The sequence below is a fragment of the Apis cerana genome, linkage group LG1, assembly GCF_029169275.1.
Source record: "Apis cerana isolate GH-2021 linkage group LG1, AcerK_1.0, whole genome shotgun sequence".
Lineage (NCBI taxonomy): Eukaryota > Metazoa > Arthropoda > Insecta > Hymenoptera > Apidae > Apis > Apis cerana.
The window spans coordinates 20259663-20282289 of NC_083852.1; the positions used below are offsets into that span (position 1 = coordinate 20259663).

At 39.6% G+C, this 22627-nt stretch overlaps 1 protein-coding gene across 11 annotated transcripts in view; it reads right to left on the bottom strand.

The window, feature by feature from the left end:
• Positions 1-22627, bottom strand: part of LOC108004244 (irregular chiasm C-roughest protein) — a 310419-nt gene that overhangs the window by 34307 nt on the left and 253485 nt on the right. Inside the window, exon 9 of one of the 11 annotated variants that reach the window (XM_062087494.1) lies at positions 18466-22314. The exons of the other annotated variants lie outside the window; for them this stretch is intronic. Within the exon in view, the coding sequence (XP_061943478.1) occupies positions 22286-22314 (29 nt within the window). The 3' untranslated portion in view covers positions 18466-22285. Of the gene's footprint in view, positions 1-18465; positions 22315-22627 lie in introns of those variants that run through there. 11 annotated transcript variants of the gene reach the window in all.

The window sequence follows — 22627 nt, forward strand, 5'->3', positions numbered from 1 at the left end:
CTTTTCATTTCCTCCTCGCGTTTTCCAATGTTCGCGTTGGAAACCCATCGATGAGTCACCCTATCGATCCCGCGTGAAAAAAACAATATATATATATATATATATATCCGAGATAAAAAACGAGATAGAAACAAGACACCGATAATCATAAAGATTCTCTTCTTGTTTCAAATTATTTCCCTCCTCTCATAATTCTCCTCATAAACTTTACATTCATCTCGGATATAACAATCTTTCTCTTCCTCACGCGAATTTCTAAAGATTTTCGAAGGAAATTCTTATCCATCCGTATCGATCGTTCAATCACCCAATTCATCCAACTCGATCAGTACGAAGCTTAAATCTTGTTAAAGGATCTCGCTGCGTTCCAATAACAACGGTGTTATTCTTCGTTTCCTCTCCCCCTCCCTTCATCCCCTCACCATCGAAATTGATAGGAGGCGGAGGTGGCGAGTGTCGCGCCGCGGTTTAATAGACAGCCGCATAAAGAGGAAGAGAGAATTGGTTAGGGGAGACGGAACGGGAGGGAGGAGGGGGAGGATATATCGAATCGCAACGCTGATCAAATTTTCCGCGCCCAGATGAGCCATTTGATCAGGGAAAGCAATGCTCAGGGAGGCAACTCGCGGTAGACCACCGCGAACACAATCCGTCGCGTACAATGCGACGCGATGAGGCGGCGTCCCTTCCTCCCTCTCACCCCTGTTGGTCTGTTGGCATTATTAGCGAGTCGATATTGGCGAATGGAAATCTCTCCGCGAGCCGCTATCCTCTCTGCTGCTGTGATCCCTTTTCGACAGGGAGGGGGAGAGGGGGTGGAAAAACGAGACGCGGGGAAAAATCGGGAAGGCGAGCACATCGGGGTCGGTGTTCGAAAGAAAATGGATGTTTCGCTGCTTTTTTTTCCTTTTCTACTATTGTTGTCGGGTTTTCGATTACTTTCGCGGCTTGGAAATGATACCGCGTTTCGGATATTTGGGAATTGGAAATTCCGATGGATTTGATTATCGTCGACATTTTTTTTTTTTAGTGTCTCAAAGTTAATTCTAAATTCTAATTTCCGATACGAGGCAAAATCGTTTTCCAAAAATAATCGCGAAGGAAGAGAAATTTAACAAATTTGTAGTACGACAAGTTGGAGTGATACAAATTTTAATATTTAAGAATTTTAAGAAGAAATTTTGAAAAAAGGAAAGCGATAATTAGAAGGAGGGTTGATCACACGATATGGGGAATACCGAAAGGGGAAATTATTCAACTTCGAAGAAACGTGACGCTTAACGAACAACGTTAATCGGCGTGTAAGTTGCCATCAAAGTGTCGCTAGCAGGTGGGTTACACCGTGGCGCAAAGCTCGGCAAAGTTTCGCGATGGAACGAAGTCGCCGACGTCATTTTACGTAAATCCATCGGTCGAGCGCGGCTTGTTTCGTCCCTCTCAAGTCTGTCAACGCGATACTCTTTCTTCGACAGCGATAAACTTCCGCGAGGAATGCCTCTTCTCGAGGAGAGGGAGAGGGTGTGCGACTCCTGTTCAAACTAACTCTGTAATTGAAGTTTCAAGAATTTCAACGACAACCGACTTCAAAGGGCGTGCACCATCCAGAGATTTGTAAACTGCTCGAATCGTGGTAACACATTGGATAGGAGAAATAATCGTCTTCGACATTTAACTTGTAAAGAGGAAAGTTTGGCATACCGTATACCCTGGAATTTTGATATTAAAATTGAAATTGGGAATATATCGTTTTATTAAATTATACGATATACTCGTCCACGGTTTGAAATGCTTCAAATATTTATCCAAATGTTCGAATAACTAGAGTCTCACGTCGTGAAAAAAAAAAAAAAGGAAAATGGATCTCAGAATGTATTGCAGCAAAAGCACAGCAGTTGTTAAAAAACTTCATTATTTGAAATCATCGGAACGAATCGTGTAACTTTTTTACGAGTAGTTTCAACGTGGAAAATGTATCGTAAAACCTGGTTAAAGTACAAATTTCGTGTAAAGAAACTTATGCAAATGCAATCCGGATAATTTGGCATTTTGAAGAAAAAACTTTGGCGGCAATTACCATTTAATTATAACGAAGGCTCAAGTCTACGAAAAATCTTCGCGAGATCAATCGTTCATTAACCCAAAAACACGATCACCAAAGTATAATGCAAACACTAATCCAATAATCCGTAAATCCCTGCTCTACCGCTTCCAAACTCAAGCCATCAAAACTACCCAGCCTTCAACAAGAACATCATGGACCAGGATCACGTAATTGGTCCACCTTGCCGCGTATCCGATTACCAGTCTAATTTACGACCGCGTATTTTTCATTGCGACAACTCCGACCAACCACCAATTCGGCTCACCGTTGTGATAATAGAGCGCCCACTCGCACACACTTATATCGTCGAAATCAAATGGGGTGTCTAACGACTGCCTGGGGACCGGTATCCGTGAAGCGACGACAGTCTCTTTCGAGCGAACTAGATGTTTTTTTTTAATAGCTATCAAGTTGATACCAGAATCTAATTTCGTAAAACAATACAGAGTTCAGAATCAAGAATACATTTTTTTTTTCGTTCTCTCACTGCGCTATCTCGTTTTTTCAAGGGATAGATTTTTGCATAAATTTTGGAAAATGAACAAAGTCTCGATACGTTCGAGGAAATAACGAGACGAGTGTTGGGATAATAGGGCGGCGCCGATAATCTGTTGCGCTGGTGGTGACATTTATAGGAACAATAATTGGTATATTTATCGAGGTTGGCGCGCCTCCGCCATGGATAATATAAATATTAAAACGCTCGTAATTTACATATCGTCGGCAATCGGCGGCCTATTGTTCGCCGTATAAAAATCGCACACGAAATTATTTGGCGATGCGCGCCGGTATCCTGTTTTCCGTTTTTACCGTCTTCCACCCTTCGGAATTTATTAGGCACGATTTCGTTTGACTTTTTGAAAAAAGAAATTTTCGCCGAGAAAGATGGATGGATATCTTTGATTATTGAAATAGAATAAATCTTCGAATCGTCATGGAGGAAGGAATCTAATTAAATAAATCCCTCTGTGTAATGTAAAAATTTTTCCAGACGATTATTTCATTTTGTTGAAAAATTTCTAAACGATCAACGACGAATGCGATTTGTTTCATCGAAGCAACGTATAGTTGCGATTATAATCGCGTACATTTCGTGGAAAATGGGGAAAACGAGTGTCGTATCGCAATATCGTCTCGTGCAATATCGATTGGCCGTATAGTTCGGCTGTCATGTTTGCTCGTTGTAATTTCGCAAATGGTCAAATACAGGTCGCGAACTCGTGACATAAGTGTTTAGGGGAACGACGTCGTGCGTTTGACACCTCGTACATGCTTATCTCCGTTTCACGATCATCCTGGCGAACGGAAGTTAACGGAACAAGCATCCGAACACCATGCACAGACTACTTGAATGCGCGCGTTAAGCAATCAGCTCGCAGATTATTAAGCAGTAACTCGAGATATTTAGGCAATCTCCCTCGGTTGCCGTATTATTTCGATGCTGAATACTCGCTCATCCCGGAAATATATTCGATAACCGCGCATATTATATATTAGAGACAATTCACTCTCGTTACGTTATCGAACGTCGAGGAAAAACGCTGGGTTCCGCGCGTATGATTTTAAATTTATCGACATTAAGGTGAGAAAAAGAATGGTTCGGGAGCAAAAGTTAAACAAATGATCGCGAACGATGATCACATCTCGCATATCGGAGCAATAATCGGAAAGTTTAATCAGAGAAATAAAATTCGATATCCCGAATATGAATAATAATCAAGCGCAATTTTCGTCGTTCATTATTATAACGACAATCAACCCTCCCGTTCGTTAAAACGCCAATTGCAGGGTGTTGTGTCAGACGCTTGAAAATTGCTCCTCCTCCCCCTCTTCCCTCCTCTTCCCTGAACGAGGATGGAACCGGTGGAGGAGGACAGGGCGGAGGAAGAGTCGAGATTACAAATTAATCCGATTATCCCCCCGATAAAAGAGGAATAAACGAAATCAAACGGCGAAATCCCTCCAGGTATCGTCCCGATTTTTTCCCCCTCCGTGGAATAATTCCACGATTCTTGTCCTCCAATTATGCCCGTGCTCGTTACCTCGAATTCGTTTCTTATTAAACGTCCCCTTCTTTCCCTCCTCCCCCTCCCACCTCGCCCTCCCGATCCCCAAGATGGCGCGATTCATTTCGTCCGACTCGATAATAAATGTCCAGCCGCGTTCAACCAAACGTGGTGGCTGTCGACGAGTCGTCCGGCCTGTATTATCCAAGTGAGTAACCTAGATCATGGGCTATCGAGCTCGTAATGTCAAGTACGGCGAAGGGACATGGTAAGCAACAATGTCCGAGCCGGTGGACGTCGGATCGATATCGAGGAACACAGGGTCGGAAAGGGGTGATCGGGGTAAAGGGACGGGAGTAACCTCAAACTACCCGAGGCTAGTGGCACTCTGGTCACCAGCACGGAAAACGGTCCAATTACAGATGACGCCTTTGACCGGGGCCGCGTGTTTAACTACGCGCCGCAGGAAAGGGGGAGGGGGAGGGGGAACAGCCTCGCCAAGGATCATCGTTAATGGATCGACCAGCACGGCCAAGATTGCTCGTCCGGCTTCCTTCGTCCGCTGTGTGCACGCGCGTGGCGTGTAACTCGCGAGGAAATTTCACGTGGAACATGTGACTTAGGATCGAACGCTGGCTCTCCACGAGTAAACGTGATTACGTGTACGAGGAGCGGTAAAAAGAGAGACGTGGATAGATCGATCCGCGTAGTGAATATCCCAGAAATCGTTGTAAATTCACTTAATTGTTAATTAGTGCTAATTAGGGGTAATTTTCTTTGTCCTAAGGGTGGAGGCAATTAGGGGACTCGTGAGTGTTTTCGCGAGAATTACGTTTGTAAGTAAACACTGTTTGAGAGAAACAGAGTACATTATCCTGCGATGAGAGTTTATACAGTGCGGCAGGTAACTGTGAGGAACATTGAAACGGTTTTTTGGCGAAGAAATTGTATGGAACACGTGTTGCATCTTTATTTTTTTTTTTTTAGACTCGTAGATCAGCGGGTTAAAATTGTTTCGAGGATTCGTAAAGAATTGATAGGGAAAGGGATTTAATGAGATGAAGAATGAATTATATTGTCAATACGATAAAAGATATTTTGTTAAATTAGACGTCCAAATTAGATGGTATTACGAACGTTCAATCAAGCACGATCGTTTTTCCAAATTTCACAAATTAAATTTAATTAAATTATCGTCGTTTAAGATTATAATAATTATTGAGATTACGAATCACAAGCGGGGCATATAAAAATAAAGTTAATTGTAATTATAACAATTGTTTGTTTCGAAGAAATAACGAATGCATTAAAAAAAATAATCTGTGTTATGACAGGTAACATATTCAGATAAAAATATTGTGTTGACGAAAACGTTGTTTTCCCTGCATCGCAAAGGGAAGAATTTATTTTTCGCGTTAACAAACACATTTGATCTTTCTCCGCTCTCTATTCCGTCGAATGAAATTATACGCAAGCTGTTTAAAAACGTAACATCACGCCGAAAGAGCATCTCTCTATACGTTATTTCGTTGCATTGCGGTTGGAGAAAGAGAACGCACAAAACGTTTGCGTCGTTGCTGCATAATTCGAGTCCGACCCGTGTATAATTCACCTACTCGAGTCGTATCCGGTATAAAAATTTCAGTTACGAGTCAAAAGAATTCGTCTACTCCTCGTTAAATAAGATTTTTACGCGTTGAATGCTCTCTTTTTTTTTTTTCTATTTGCGATTCTTAATTTAAATATTTAACCGGAGGGAAGAAAAAGAGATTTGAACGAGTTTGGAAAATAAAATTTTAATTTTAATTAAATTTGTAATCGGAATTTTTAAAAAGCACGACTTATTTAAGCGAAATAAAAAGAAACGAGGAAAGTTTCAATATTGAACGATTTGGAGAGGGAATTGATATGACAAGTTCGATAAAGTACAAATGGAATAGTAATATTATCCAGACGTATAATCAGACGAGTAGTAAAGGCAGAAGTATGCAAGTAGCCAAGTGGAATAGGACAATCGTTGAATGAATAAGTAGTATAAATCTCCATTGGTCCGACAACTAGAACAGGTCGATGCCTGTTCGAGCAAATAGAACAGATCAGCGTTTAGTCGACTAAATGTGATCAGTTGGAATTGACTATCTAGAGAAATAGAATAGAAAGTGTCTGGTCAGATCGTAATCAAAAGTCTATAGACATTCGCACTTTTTAGAAACATTAAAATACTATTACAAAGACAGATATATTTCACAAATATTTGTAAAATAAACGATAACCAAATGATCACAATACAACATACCACATTCTAAAATTGAAAATGACATAATTTAGAAAACTTAAATATACGATGATCGCTATTTTGATCAATGACGAAAGAAATTGGCGAATGACAAACATTTCGCATGTTTTCTTCTTTCGATCTCAACGCGTAACTACGAGAAAAAGGAAAAGGCAGAAGTATAGCACGAAGATTTCTGCTTGCCTCCGCATTGGGAGAAATTCGAAGAAACTTAGTTTCGCCGTGAAGAAACGAGCCGCGCGAAAAACACATCGTGGATGCGGCTGCCGTTCCCCTGGGACCACTTCCGTATCCTTCTTGCCGGATAACCAGACGTACGCTCACCGGCGAAACAAATAGGTTGCGAACGTGTTGTACTCGCCGGTATGAAAAAGGACCAGTGAATCCTCATCCCGATGCAAACTCCCACAGCGTATTTTCCACGGGTTCACGCGAAATTGGTTTACAATTAATGTTGACTCTATCCTTTTGGATAGATACCTATTTTTCGCCAGTTCATTTTCATCCTCGAATTCGTTTTTAAAAGACAGATTCATTTTTGCGGAGAACAGTTAAGAACTTTAACTCGAGGTTGATGCCAATACTCGATAGAAAATTATTATGAACGATGAAACGACAGGTTTGCTCGTTGAAACCATTCTCCTTCCTGATTACTTTAAGATAAATCTGTTTCTTCGAGGAAAGGATTCGCTTAACGATATTAATGTTATAAAACAAAAGTTCGTGAAGCTCGCATCGTTCGAGGAAGCAACAATCCAGAAACTGGATAATATTCGAAAACTATTCACAACGATGCGTGATATTCGATCTGATTCATCTCGAAACTCCGTTATACTTTCACGATTCGACAATTTGCGATAATCTTGAAATATGTTTTAACGACACTTTGAAAGTTCGTATCTTTGACTCTTTCCAGACTGAGTTTATCCACGCGCGAGATGCACGCGGATCCGCTGTCGCGACACTTCACAAAGAGCAGCGGAGCTAATTTAAAGTGCAAGAAACTACGAGGACCTTCCGGCTGCTGTTTACCCAAAGTCTTTGCAGATGGTGTGTCGACCGTATCTTTTCGAATGCGGGCCCTTTGGAAGGCGCAACCACCCAGAAGAAACGCGTCGACCGAGATTTCTCTTCCTCCTCTTCGGATCTTTAGTGAATAATAATCTTCGCCGGAATACCGAGGAGTATTACTTATCCATTAAAGCATTGTGTTTCTCGAGAAGATCGTTCCGATGTTTCGAATAATCAAAATCCATGCCACGTTCGTTAGATACATATTCGATCAATTTTTGCATAATTAATTTCACGCTAAAAAATTCGAAATGAAATGTTTAAGGCCAAATACGTTTTTTCATAAACATTATCCAAGAAGAGAGAAAGAGAGAGATCGTTATCCAAGTTGCCTAACTACGCTAAACGCCAGCAAGAAGATTTTTTATTCGGGTTAGTATGTAAACATACAAGATTTTTTCCCCTGTCAATCTTCTTTTATTCCATTTTATTCCATTGGAAGTCGAATGAATCGAAAGTATGGAAAGTATCTTTGGTATTGACTTGCCATTGATCGAGTTCAAAAAACGGTACCGGTCCTCTCGAAACGGACGAAACATTACACTCTTGTGCCCGTTGATTCCCATTGGATGCCCATTGGATCCGTAACGGTGGCGCGACAGCGATTTAAAAGGATTCAACGTGGAAGGGGCGCGAGCACGATTTTAACAGATTCGAGTCGGCAACGTAATCGGTGGAACGATGCAAAAAAATTCAATATCCCAACAATGGAACGCGGCCGATCGATCGGCGTGTACGTATCGTAGGAAGTCGTGAGTCTAGTCGGATTTCCCTGTACAGGCGACGGTAACGCTTGTTTGCCGCTCGTCCAGGAAAAAACCAGGCCCGGAAGCAGAAAGTCACGATTTTCGTGTCCGCTATCGCCCGACATTTGTCCGTCCATGAATCGTCCCTTTCCTCCCCCCTCCCCCTCTTTTGTTTCAATGACAATGAAAAGCAGAGACCGATTCGCGGGCTGACAATCGCGGCCATGATCAATAACCGTCACTATTTCCATTATAATGGAGTCGGAAATCGGCGAATCGGTTCATTCTGCGCGTTGTTTCGTGATTTCGATAACGAAAAACCACCAGCTCCCTTCCAGAAGACGATAAACCTCGTGCTGCTCTGCGAGGCTCAATTTTTTTTTATAGGGTCGATCTATCTAACTTTACAAATTCAAAAAATCAAGACCATTGACGTTTAACGTAGTCGATTTAATTTTAATGAAGGAGGATCATTGAGGATCATTCGCAGATCATCTAAAGATTCTTAAAATTTTTATCAACCTTGAGAAGATGATTTCTTCGAAGAAAATATTCGCATTCGTTCGCTCAGAAACAAGTCCAAATCATATTTTTGAGCGAAGAAATTAAGATTAAGGATCGGGGGAGTGAGAGGAAGGGGACGATTCATGGACAAATGTCAGGCGATAACGGACACGAAAAACTTCGACGTATTATTAAGCGTTAAGCCTTTATCAAGATCTTTCTAATAAAGTTTCGAACGTGCGATGTTTCAGAAACCAGAGCACGGAATAAAAATAGAAATCCAAGAAAGGGCCACCAAACGTTCTCCTGACCTATACGGTGTTTTATTTACGCGGGGGCGGTAAATAATAAACGGTGGCCTCGGGATTATCCTTCAACGAACACACCGATCGCGTACACGATATCTCACTATGCTTTTATTACATATTCGACCAGTGAAAAAGGGTAGGGAGGAGAGGGGGGAAGGGGGAACGGAAGAAATGCCTTTCTCTCGTTTCGAGACTCTATCAGAAGCTTGAGTTCGCGGCACGTAGAAGAAATAAAGCGGGAGAGAGGTCGGCAATAAAAGCAACCCTTAAGGGTTGGCTGCGAGCTCGCCAAATAAATACATCCCCCAAACGTCACATACTGACAATATCTGGATCTTCTCACGACGACTAGGAGACGTTGAAAACTCATTGTTTCAAAACGAGACTACGTGACGTGATTTTCGACAGGGCCACGAGTACACTCGCAATTGTCAGCTTCCCTTAAGTAGCCTTTAATGTTTTCTTTTCGCCCTTCTTCCTTCCTTCCTTCCTTCCTTACTTCCTTCCTTCCTCGTCTTTCCCCCAAACTTGTACCAGTTAATTGCTTCTTGTTATCGGATGGGTCATCAGCATTGGTTGAATCTCCCCATTTCGGGATCTACTTACTCGTTAAAACTTGAAATTATTAGGATTAGGGTGTGTTCAAGGTTATCAGCTAACGTGATAATAAAACGAAGATTTTACATGGAAGATTTCAATTGGTTTCGTTATCGAAATCACGAAAAAATGAAGAATTTAGAATTATAGAGAATCACGAGTTTTTTTTCGCGTTGTTCAATATTAATTTAATCAAGAAATTTTTAAGCAGTTAAACGCAATACGCTTTAAGAATGATCAATGTCGAGTTTCACAACTGTCATTAGCAGCGAGTTCGAAGATTGTGTAGTCGTTGGGATCGAGTTGCAAGATTTCCAAGTTGTTTCATTTAAAGCCTCCCCCAGAGTCACGGTCTTTAGCTTTTAGAATTGTTAACATCCGAAATTGTTAACAACGATTTCGAAGATGAGAAAGTCGGTTCAGTTGTTAAATTTTCTGGAATTCTCCTCTCTCGAATTGTAAACCTTTTCAGATTCTTTCGGAATTACGATAAAAATTTCGAAATTAATCGGGAAGTTTCGGGAAATTTCAAAAGGATACATCTGTCGTTTCGAAAACTCGAATTCGAATATGGCGGTTTCCGCACTGGTTCCAATCTCTGGGGTATATCCTCGAGTTTATTTTCGAATCGCTTCGTTGTTTGCCCGTTGGAGATTTGACCGGGGGGAAAAAATTTATTTTATCATGTATACCGGCCGGACATTCGATAGGGCGCGGCCAGTCACTCTGATCCACTTTTTTTCAACGGAATAAACCAACGGTGTCAAAGCCGTTGAGAATCCAGTAAATCGGATAACATTCAAATCGACGCGACGGTTAAAAGCACCGCGGTGAAACCATTATACGATATTGGATGGGAGGGGCATGAATTTACGAACGCCAAAAGCACCTTGAAATTATGAAATCGTTCTGAAATGCACATGGGGCTCGCTCGATATATATATATAATACGTTCGGTAAATGCGTTCGATTTCTGTTAGCAAATATTATCACCGTGAATGACATAATTTGCAAGTTGAACGAGCGCCGACGATAAAGCTAAGCATCAAACTTCTATTCACGATTAAAGCTCATAACGCATCTCACGATGAATATGATTGTGAACATTGGAGCGAATAAAAGCTGATCATTCAAAATAATTTCCAATCCACCTTAATATATACGTTATCGATCGAAAGCATAATTATCGCCATCGAAGGATCGAGAGGGAAATAATTTCTCGGCATCTCTTGGAAATTAAAATAAAAAAATAGATTTAATATCGCTTTCAAATATACCTTTTTCAAATATAATAAATTTCAAAATTCATCGACATAAAATTCAATCAACGGAAATGACAGATAACATTTATCGAAATACGTGTCCTCGTCAACCCGTCCTCCGCGGTGAACGAAGACAGAATTTAGCTCGAGATCAAATAAAGAGGAAAGGATGTATTCGTGCAACTTGGTGCAACTTGCATAAAGGAATCTTTCGATTCCTTGGAAAGCACGGCAGTATGGCCGTGCTCGAGGCCTCTGAGATTGCCGTTATCCGAACGACGCCGTTCGAGCTCAACACCCGCGCAATATATCTAACTGGCCAGTGGTTCACCTTTGACCCTGTAACCGTATATAACCGGTAAGATCTCACACGTACGCGACACCCTGGTCCCTACCTCTGTCCCTGTTCCACGCACACGAGCACGTGGAATGGATGCACACACATGGCACCCTCTTTTATACCGGATCCAGGGGTTAACCGTCTCGCCCCGACCCTCTTACCTGCTTCGCATGGAAAATAGCCCAGTCTTTGTCCTTACTTTCTCGCCATGGTTACGTGTCTTACGTGGTATGCGCGATATGCGTTTCATAAAGTGCGACGAGAGTTCGAGAGAAAACACGATGGAAAAATAACGCGTTCATCGTGGAAATTTAAAATTACGGATCTCATTTCAGTAGGAAGAGCGGATATAAGATTAGCCACGTGGAGTCGAGATGAATCGTTGTTGGTTGAATCTTAAGATCTTTGTCGCGTTATCATTGATAATATTTTCCAAAGATTTGCAATTTTCGCGGCAATGGGATATTTTTTTTTTTGGAGAGGTATTTGTCAAAGGTCTATTCGATCTATTTTTTTTTTACCAACGTTCAAAATATTGGGACGAAAATTTTGAAATCTGGTACTCGGAAATAGAGAAATTATAGTTGCCGCGGTAACTGTTCATTTTTGGAATTGAAAGGTCGCGATAGAGTTTTGGCCATTCTATCTGTTTTCATTTTTCTTTATCAACTGTTTTTCGCGATGCTTTCAAAAGTTATTTCACGAAGATCGATAAACCCAGTAATAACGTTTTCGCAAATATAAATATCAAAAACGAATGCACCGAAATATAACCCAGATATCCATAAATTCCACAGGGACAAAAAAAAATAAATAAAATAAACAAAGATATTTCTTCGTTTGAAACAACATGGTTTACGCAAACGATAGCCGATCGGTTACGAAAACGATGCTTATATTTGACAAATTTTAAACGAAAGGAAACGTTCGTGTTTCGATCGAAGAGACGATATCGCGCACGAATATCATCCTCATGATCCTATAAATAGTCTTCGAACTTGTTATATTTTGTTATATAATTTTCGAACGCATTTACAACGCTGCACATTGAATTTTACGATTTATCGTTGGATTATATTGCGAAGGAATTGTGAAATTGTTTGACATTTATATCGTATGACTCTACGTGTGTTCATAAAGTCAAGAATTTTTGAATGACACGTATAGATAAACGATGGAGTTATTGTATTGTTTTATATGACGCGATATATTTTCAGGATTCTTCAATGGTGAAGCTACGCGATAAGAGAAGTGCGAAATTTATAGTTTAAATATTTATACATATATATATTCTCGGAATATTGCGATCATCGAGACGAGAGAAAGACGCGTGAATTGTATTATTTATGAATTTTGTAATTTTCATTAAGTTGAATTATAATTTCATTAATTATTTTTACGTCGTTTTCTCTTCGCGAGTAAAATTATTATATAAATAGTAACGCGTGATTTATATTTTTTTTCATTATAATAGGATAGATTCAATTATAAATAACTATTTCTTTGAATCCGTCAAGAATGTTACAGTTTCAGGAGGAAACGCGTTCCAATTTCAACAATACTCTTTTCTCGAGATTTCGGAATTACTTTTGTTTCTGACCTGTTTAAAAAAAGAAAAAAGGTGAAAAAAAAAAAAAAGAAATTTTTCACGGAGGCTTAATGAACGCAATTGTTTCTTATTTTTAAGATCATCTTTGTTCGGAGGGTTCGAAGGTTAAATGGGTCAGCTTGTACACAGACCACGAGTTTTCTCGAGACCGTATTTTATTTTCCACGGAAGTCAACTGTTTTGCGATATTCAGTTTCTGAACAAAAACAGCGCACGGAAAATAGAAACGTGACTCGTGTGTATGAGCGGCACGCCGGAAAGCGATACCTACATTTTATCTGAAATTTTTCTCTGCTTTCGGAGAACGGTCTTTTTTCATTCTGATATAAATTATTATATAATCTCGAGAAATATGAATATTTCATTTGAAATATTGAAAATAATTGAAACGTTGAAACCGGAGAACAGAGAGAGAGAGAGAAAAAAACTGATCGTGAAGATAATTAAATAGTAGAATACTCGAATCATTATAGCAAAAAATATTCATTTCGTTAAAAAGTCCATTTTATTAGAAAAATTTTATAATTTCAATAGTTTGTCATATTGAAATGGAATACTAAAAATAATATATTATGCCAATTGATACGGAGAACGTGAAGAGGAAGAAAAATTTTATTACTTTTCGATAACAATGGAAGAAATTATATAAACAAATTGTATAATGATCTTTACATATACATTTTAAAGATATCAAAAAGCTAAAAAGATACATCTTTCACGTATCTTACTTCGATTCGTTAAAAAAAAAAAATAGAAATAAATGCAGAATAGAATTAAAATACATCCTTGAATCCTTCGTGCATTATATTTTAAACAAAACATTTTAAATTGTTCGCAAAAAAAAAAAAAAAATTGAAAAGATTTAACGGAATCTTGAAAGGAAATCTAAACCGGATCCCTTCAACTTTTATTATCTGTTTCTTGCACGACTAATGACGGAAGCGGCTGCGCCCTTCTAGCTTCACCTTGTTAAACATCTCCACTCTTGCTCGATCAATGAGAAAGCCGTTATAGTAATTGCTCTCTGTACTCTTCAACCTAGAAAAGCCGAACGTCATAGACGAATCGATCGATCGGTACGCGTGTGCTTCCTCGAGTTGAAACCAACGATCGATCGATCGATCGATCGTGTGTGCGCACTTATACGGAGAATTTTTCTGGCGTACACAGGGATTAATGAAACGGAACGATCTGCAGGAAGGGAAACGTCATTACGACAGTCAATATTTGATCGGTGCTCGACGAGGCTGCTGAACGGCAGACATCTTTCCTTCGTGTGCGCAACAATGCTATTGGGAGGCTCTTCGACGCCTTCACTTCCGGTGTAACGCTCGTCTTTCCAGTCACACGAGACGCGATGCAAGTGAGAAATTGATCGTACGCTCAGTCTTGCGGAATATATATTCATTATTTATTACGACAAATTATATATCAAGTTATTGCTTTCTTGAAACACAAAAATTTCGAATTTCTTTTAAATCATAATTTAATTCTAATATAAAAGTAAGTATTTCAACTTTTATCTCGCTTTGAAATTTCCTCGAGGTTGGAAAAATTCTCGAAAATTCCTCGATTCGTATCTAATCTATTTCCCGCAAAAGTTTGTCCTCGCGTCTAAAGTTGGCCGCAAGACGGTACATTCGAGCGATCAAACGAATCGAGGATAAGCAAAAGGTGGTCGAGGATACAATTCCATTACTCGCGTTCCCGCTACTGTTCGCCCGCAATCGCGTTTCCAGTTCCTCGCCTCCGGCCCGGTGATCGACGATTTCTTTTTTCACCGTCCAACAGCACGAACTGTTCGTTCACCCCGTATCGGTGGACATGGAATTCTCCGACGACTTTCAGCTGCGTCGGCGTTAATAGATCGTCGTCGAACACGATGTCGTGTTATCTTTGATCACCGTTCTAATTTAATTGGCGAAAAATATAATTGAAATCGAGCCGAACGTTTCCATTCCCTCGATGTATTTTTTCTTTCCTTCTTTTTCTTTCTTTCTTTCTTTCTCTTTTTTTTGTATATCTTCGTCTCTCCTCGTTTCCTTTATCGTGCTCGATTCGTCGTTGCTTCTTTCTCACGTTCTCCACGCTCATTTCCGCAAGTTCAGCTCGCCAAGCTTTAGCCAGCGTGTTAATTGAATTTCGGCGGGTTAATTAATTTGGTTCGATTCTCCACGCGAATTACATCCGATAACGAAGAACCGACACGATATCCTTCCGATGAATACATTCGAGCCGATTACAATCCAAGGAATTCAAATTGCAGGGATTGCTTTTACGCGTTCCCTGTGATTCATAGTTTCTGGTTTCCGTTTCGCTAGCTGTTTCCACCAAATCCCCTCCTACGTTCCGTATTACATAGGGGTAGTAACCATTTCACGCGTTTCACGTTCAATTTTTCGATTGTCCACTCGATCGAATGGCCTCTTTTTCTCTTTTTTTTTTTTTCTCATCGTTCCAATTGTTCGAACTGATTTTAACGCGTTCGCGTTCCATTGGCACAGGTCGTTTTATGATGAATACGAAATATCTTCAATTTAAATATTTACATTACATAGCGAAATTACCGATTGTTCATACTATGGGGAACGTCGATAGAGTGATTGATTGAAATATGAAATATAGTGGCATATTTTCACATCCTTTGTAATGCACTTTCAATCGTCGTTTCTTTTTTTTTTCGTTTCGCGAAGAACGCTTCGTACAACAAATCGTACGCGATTGTAACACGACATGAAAATAATTATAGTAAACAGTCGATAAAGCAAACCAGTAAACCTTTTGTAATATCGAAATTTAACAATTCGCCCTATATTCCTTTGAAATGAATGAAAAAAGAACTACTTAATAATTCCATTAATAATTCGTCCAAGCAGAACACTATTACGTATCAATTAACTCCGATAATAAGTCAACCATGGAAACTACCCTTCCAAAACCTACCCAACTTCCAGCCCCCGCTCGCCACAAGCGAATGAAAAGCAACGACACACCCTATCCACCGTCTCTCGTATCCAATCTTACCCATCGGCTCATCAAAATCGATTCTGTCCCGCAAATTACATTTACCCGCCTATAAGCAGATAAATATGGATGAAGCTACGAAGCGGAGGAATAATTGTGGAAAATTGACCAAGCCACGGGAACCAGATCGGTCTTAATTGATAGACACGCCGCTTCCGTCTGTTCTCCGCCTGAGAATGGGAGGGGCAGTCGGCCGATCGGACCGTGCATCCGCTTATAATCCGATTTCCCCTCCAGGAAAGAGGGGGGTTAAGCTGTCTGCACGCGTGTACACGTACGAATCTCGAAAGTAAACTTTCTTCCGCGATATGCAGGCGATCCTGAACTATGTGTGTGTGTGTGTGCGCGGGCGTCGTCGATGCAAATGTTTGCTTACTCGGCAAGTCATCGCCGTCACGAACGACGCCCTCGAATCGCGGCTAGGTAGCCGGCTTACAGGGACTTTGATACAGCGTACGAGCGTCTTCTGTCGCATTGACGGCGAGTTTGCTCTTCCACGGACGAATTCACCACGAATTCGAGTGGCGATACGCTACGAAACGGCGTCGCACGTCGTCGACCACGCCATGGTGTGCGCCATATTCCACAGGCTGCATCCTCCCTCCATCGTGTGGACGATAACGCGCGGAGAACGTGCTCGAACGAATGCTACTCTCCGCGATAAGCTAATATTCGCGACTATGAGAGACTTGAGAGACTTGCCGCGTGGGAAGCTTGGAGATTTTGTCCATTGAGAGTCTCGAAGGGACGCTAATAACCTTGTAACACGTATATGTTGTCAAGAAAATTATCTCGAATAGCTTTCCTTCTAACGTAATTGACAGTACCTTATCTATTTTTCAGATACTCGCAAGAAATCTGGCAGTGAACAATTATTTATTTTAGAACATATATCATTATTTCCAATCTGACGACATCGATCACGCGATGAATCTTCACCCCGACGAAGGATAAAGATATCAAATTATATTTCTCGATCCCAGATACCAGCGATAAATAATATCGTCCCCGTTCCGGTAAATTTGTCGATCGTTTTCCAGACGGTAACTGAGATGGAAGAAGAAGAAGAAAGAAAAGGGAAAAAAAAAACAATTTCCGCGACATTTGTCGCACGCGTTACGCTCCTCCTTGGAGCGGAAACGAGCGGATCCGGGCGAAAACAAAGGCGTGACCGCGGAAAGCGTCGCATCCATAGATGGGGTAACACGGGAAACGCGACGGCGCTGCCCACGGGAATCGGTGTCGCGGCCAGAGATTAATGGCGCTTTCGTCCGAAACGCAATTTACCGTGGAATCGACATGGAACGATGACCCGCCACGGACGTGGGAAACCGTCCTTCCAACTTGCGCGTTGACGGAGAAAAAGGACGGCCGTTTCGGGGCTCGACGATGAACCGTGCCTCAATATCGCAGGTCGGTTAATCATCCTTTCGGAACGGAGTTGCATTAGCCGGTGACGTCTTGTTCACGGTCTCGTGAAAGAGATATTTTTAAAGATAGATCGAGAGCTTTCTCTTATTATCGATTTATTTCCCGTGAACTGTGAGCTATTGTACCAACGTAAGTTAAGATGTTCTACTTCTCTATTACTATTTTTTTCCCCTTCATTTTTCAAGATATTGAAAGTGATAGGTATCATTCTTTTTTTTAAAACAGAGAATAGGTATTGTAATTTTCTACTGTTGTTTCCCTTTAATTAAATTTCTAGTACCGGAATTTACAAAATTCACAATGCAAAAAGATAAAATACTTATTTACCTCAGTTATATTTTTTTTAATTTTCGTTTGATTTTGGATGGAAAAATTTGCAGTCAATAAAGGAATTCACAAGTATTTACAGTTCGCAAGATTACCAATCGAAAATTAGACAATTACGATATTAAATTGAAATGATTAAGGAGAGAGAAAGAGATTACTCGTTTCATACGTTGAAACATGACATGAATAAATTATGCTCTGCAAGAGAGGAAAAAATGGGTAGAATGTCTGTCACGATTTGCTGTTAATTTCGCCAGTGCCAATTTCCAACCAGAAATCGAAATAACAGACCTCTCTATTTCGTCCTGTATGCTCTCATAACAGGAATGTGCCACGGGCCATCTTACATCCGACTATCGGCCGCGTGCAAACCTCGCGAGAAGCCCTGGTCAGCGATAAAACCAATCACGTAGAAAGCGGGGATTAACATTCGGCCGAGCAGAAGCGATCGAAATCCGATTAGAATTACCCAAGTATTTGAATAATCGGGTGGTATCGAAACAATCGTCTTGGCAAAGCGATAAATTCCGCTTTCGAAGATCTCTGATAGCGTAATTTAATTATTGGGATAGGGATAGCCGATAATTTGTCAGTTCTAGTTCCGATAATTTGAAGAATCTTTTCTAAAATTTTGAAATTTTGTAAGATATTTAAGGGAATATTAAAGAAGGCGTATATACGAATTATTAATTTTTTTATTGGAAATTTGGAATTGTAATGGGATATTTCGTTAAATACTTACGAATAATGAAATAAGTAGTGTTTTTCTTTTTACAGTTATTACAATGAAAGCAACGACTGTATGTTTCATATAAATACATCAATATAAAACAAAATTGATCAAGCATCGTGTAACGCAATAATTATTGACCTATTTTTCCTTGTTTTAAATTAAAAAAATATGTATATATATATTGTGTTGGTGAAATTAATATATTTAACAATAAAACATATCGATTTTTCAAAAGACACACGTCCATTAGTACGCTTTTACCGCAGCACATATATATATTCCCCATTAACAGCCAACGTTATCAATTTCGAAGCATCCTTCTGCTAGTGAAATTATATACACGTATAAATTTGCCAGTAACCGTACTTGTATTTACCGCAACATATACATAATTGAATCATAAAACGAGACCACTCTAAACATACCGCATTGACCAGACGTCGTAATCATATCGTTACTCTCTCATACCATTACATCAATTGAACACGTTATACACGTTTATCTAGCCCATTCCAACAAACAAACAAAATGCTCGCATGATCTTTGATCGTATAAAATCGTTTCATTTAAACCAAATACTTAATACGTTGAATAAAACATATCCCGGCTATCTTCTCTCGCGAATTAAACATTCATTAAAATATGAAATCGATGAATAATTAAACCGTACAATCTCGATTCTACATTAACGAGGGGGTATAAAGCGTTACTCCGAATTATCAGGAATGATCTCTTTCTCCGTACCAATCATCAAGACGAGGATGGAAGAATAATCATCGAGAGCAAAGGAAGCAAAGAATCGAACGACCGATTATTGCCGATAATAAGACGAAATAGCTAGCGTTTATTTTCGAAGCGTTAATTTTTCACCCCTCAACGTATAGCTGTGTTAGGCTAAGCATGAATTATGAACACATTACGGCCGGGATACAAATTGATTTATGGTCACGGCGTCGCGGCGTGCATACCTAATATCCCCTGGCGATATTCTTCAGCCTTGGTGCAAGGCGGGTCAGGGAATACGATTAATCTGCATAGCAGATCGCGTCAGATTCGCTAATAGCGCTTTTATGATATTCCGTCCCGAGCTCCACTGTCTCTGGCGTCTTGACAAGAAGAAGATCGTGGGGGGAAAAAAAAGGAAAGGAAGGGAGAAAAGGAAGAGGAAGAGGAAGATTCGCGAACGATTTCCACGATGGATTTCCCACTTCCTCTCTCGGACGAAAGATTTAAAAATTGTCTCGAGGTGGAGATTTGCTTGGATCGGTAGTTGCATTTTTATGAGCGGAAATAGGAAAAGAGGAAAAGCGATTCCTGTTAACCGAAATATTCCCCGAAATATAATTTATCGCGATACGTTTGGTGATAACGCGGAAACAGGGATGGGGAAAATTTAAAGTTTTAAATCTTAACGATCGAAATATTTCCTCGCCTTAAAACTTTAAACCTATTAAGTATCGTAGACGCGATTAAAGTTTCAGAACAAATACTGGAAAATTTAAACGAGGCAAGTATTAGCTTCGTACTGTGAAACATGAACTTCGACTTAAGAAATAATCTCCGTCCATTAAATACGAGCTCGATATTTTTTACACTTCTTGAAACGTGAATTCTTCAGAATAATTCGAACGAATTGTCGAGTTTTTGATCGTCGATAAAAATGACAAAAGCCATTATCGAATGGCGAGAAATGAATTTCTCTTCTTCGTTTCTTATCGATTTAGAAATTCTTGTATTTTATTTTTAGATTTAGTATGTAGTTTAGGAGAGGTCCGGTTACCGGAATTGCACAGGGGTGAAACGAAAATATTTCCCTAAATATATAGTGCACCGAACTTTTCCCGTCTCTCGTAAAAAGCAGAAAAAATTCCTACAATCGATGTAACGCTGAAAGCAAATTCCTTTCTCCTGCTGTTATCCTCGAAAATCGTTATATTTTAGAAGGGACGAGAGCGTGCATGCGAAATTCGTGCGATCGAGACCCGAAGTGTCTTCGTAAATATTGTGCCCGAGCTTTTCAGAATTTTTCTCTCTCTCTCTCTCTCTCTTTTTCATAAAAAGGTAAAAAGCAATTCAACTCCGTTGCGATGACATCGGGAACGAATGTTTGTTCTCTTTTATTGGCTCTAAAAGCGATTGCGTTCTCGGGAAAAAATACGCGGGACGGTCGCGATTTTCTACGATCGTGATCGAATTAATTTAAGAAATATTTGTTTGAATATTCAAAAGAATTCATTATATATGAGAAAAATAATATCTTTCTTTTATAGAAAAAATTCTATCGAGATTTCGATACATCGATTAAACGAATATTTCTCACAATCTAATATTCGAATAAAAACTCTCCATTTTTGAAAATCCATTATATTAGCCGTAAATATACTCTATGTGATTAGTTTCTTAATGGATTTTGGCGCGTGATCGTGAAATGTTCAACTGTTAGAGACGGATCGAAGGCACTTTCGATCGATGGGCGACAAAATACGCGATAACTCGACCGAATTTTGTTTAATCTTCCTCAATTCCGTTCATTAATGGTGGAAAGCATTCCGGATGCGCTTCACATGTTAATTACACGGCTATTAAATTGCCGCCGTGATCATTACCGGGGGTTGAACCGAGCTGCCAATACAGTCGTTTCCGTACACTGTACCATCGGTTAATGGGTGTCGTTGCATATTTTACCGGAAAAATATATTCGCCAACTCGCGTGACAGGACACGAGAGAACGGTGATCTTTTTTTTTTTTTTTTTTTTTATGTGAAATGTGTCTTTTTTTTTTTTTTGGCACTACTGAACGTTGAAAATGTTTTTCGATGGATATCTTATCCGATGAATGATTTTTGGCTTGTCGACATTTTTCGCGTTTATTTCACGTTTTCTATTTTCTTGTTGAACTTTTTATCTCTTTTTAGATATATGTATATTTTTTTAATCGTGAAACATTATGATAGAAACTTGTAGATGTTGTTGAAAACAACTTTCACAAAGTCGAAAACAAAATTGATCAGTCTGTGTAAAACGGAGATGGAAACTTTTCATTCCCAACTAACGAAACGAAAAGGTAAATAGAAAACGGAGAGGGGAGAAAGAAGAAGAGCAAAAGAGAGTTAATGCCCACTACATCTGTCAGCCCTCGAGACTGTTCAGCGTTCCTATACAAGTCACGCGATTCGGTGTATCGTGCAAATGTAATTGTTCGCAGAGGAGCTAACCAATGATATCGAAATCTGTTCAGCAGATAATGCCTTTTTCCTTGTGGCATGCTGAAAGAGGAACGGTTTAAAATTGCGGACAAATTGATAAATGATCGACCCTTCGATCGAAAAAACTTTTACTCGAGCGAAATCTCTTTTCAAACGATTAATCTCTGAGGGTTATCGATTGTGTATTTGACAGAAATATCATAAAACATTAAAAATTTATTAATTATTTCAACGAGTTACGAAGTTGATTTGGTATCAAGATTTTTTAATCATTATGATAAAATTTCTTCTTTGAAGGATCTCTTGTACGAAGCTCGCTCACCCTTTGAGTGAAAATCAATCGAATGTCACACGGCCAACGTAGAAGAACGTTTCCATCGTCTTTTTTCCTCCTTTTTAAATATCCTTGCTGAGCGAAAAACGTGGAAAGAACGAAGGATAGAGAACAGAGAACATGGTAAGGATGGGTGGAAGAGAGACAGATGTGACAGGAATGACAAAAAAGGTAATCTCGGCTGACAGAAATCCAGTCACAAGGGAGATCGAAGACGCGACAGAGAATCATTGAGTCTGAAAACTTCCTATATTCTCTTTCGTCATCTCATTGCACGACTGAATGTTTAGATTCTCACTCTTCTATGAATATTCTTATAAGGATTTTTATTTAACTAACGCAATACAACACGACAATAATTCCTTGTAACATAAATTTTTAGCCCGATTATCATCGTAGTCGCGCTTTTATCTTGCTTTCTGAAAAAAAAAAAAAAGAACGAAACTTTTTACGACTCCTGTTACGAGTATAATTACAAAAAAAAGGGAAAAAAATGAAACATAAGTGTTTAGTTACGGAACGAAACAAAAATTGCAAGCCAAAATATATTTATCTTCAATTTTCTGGTTCTATTTGCATTCTCGGCTGAATTGCCACAATTTAATAATATTATGCTTGTTAAAAAGGATAGTTTGTTCGTTTCCTCGTCTGTTTCATCTAGTTGGTTATTTTTTTCGCAACAGGAAGATCTCAATTGAAAGCTTTTTTTTTTTCATTTCGATTGGCTTCCTC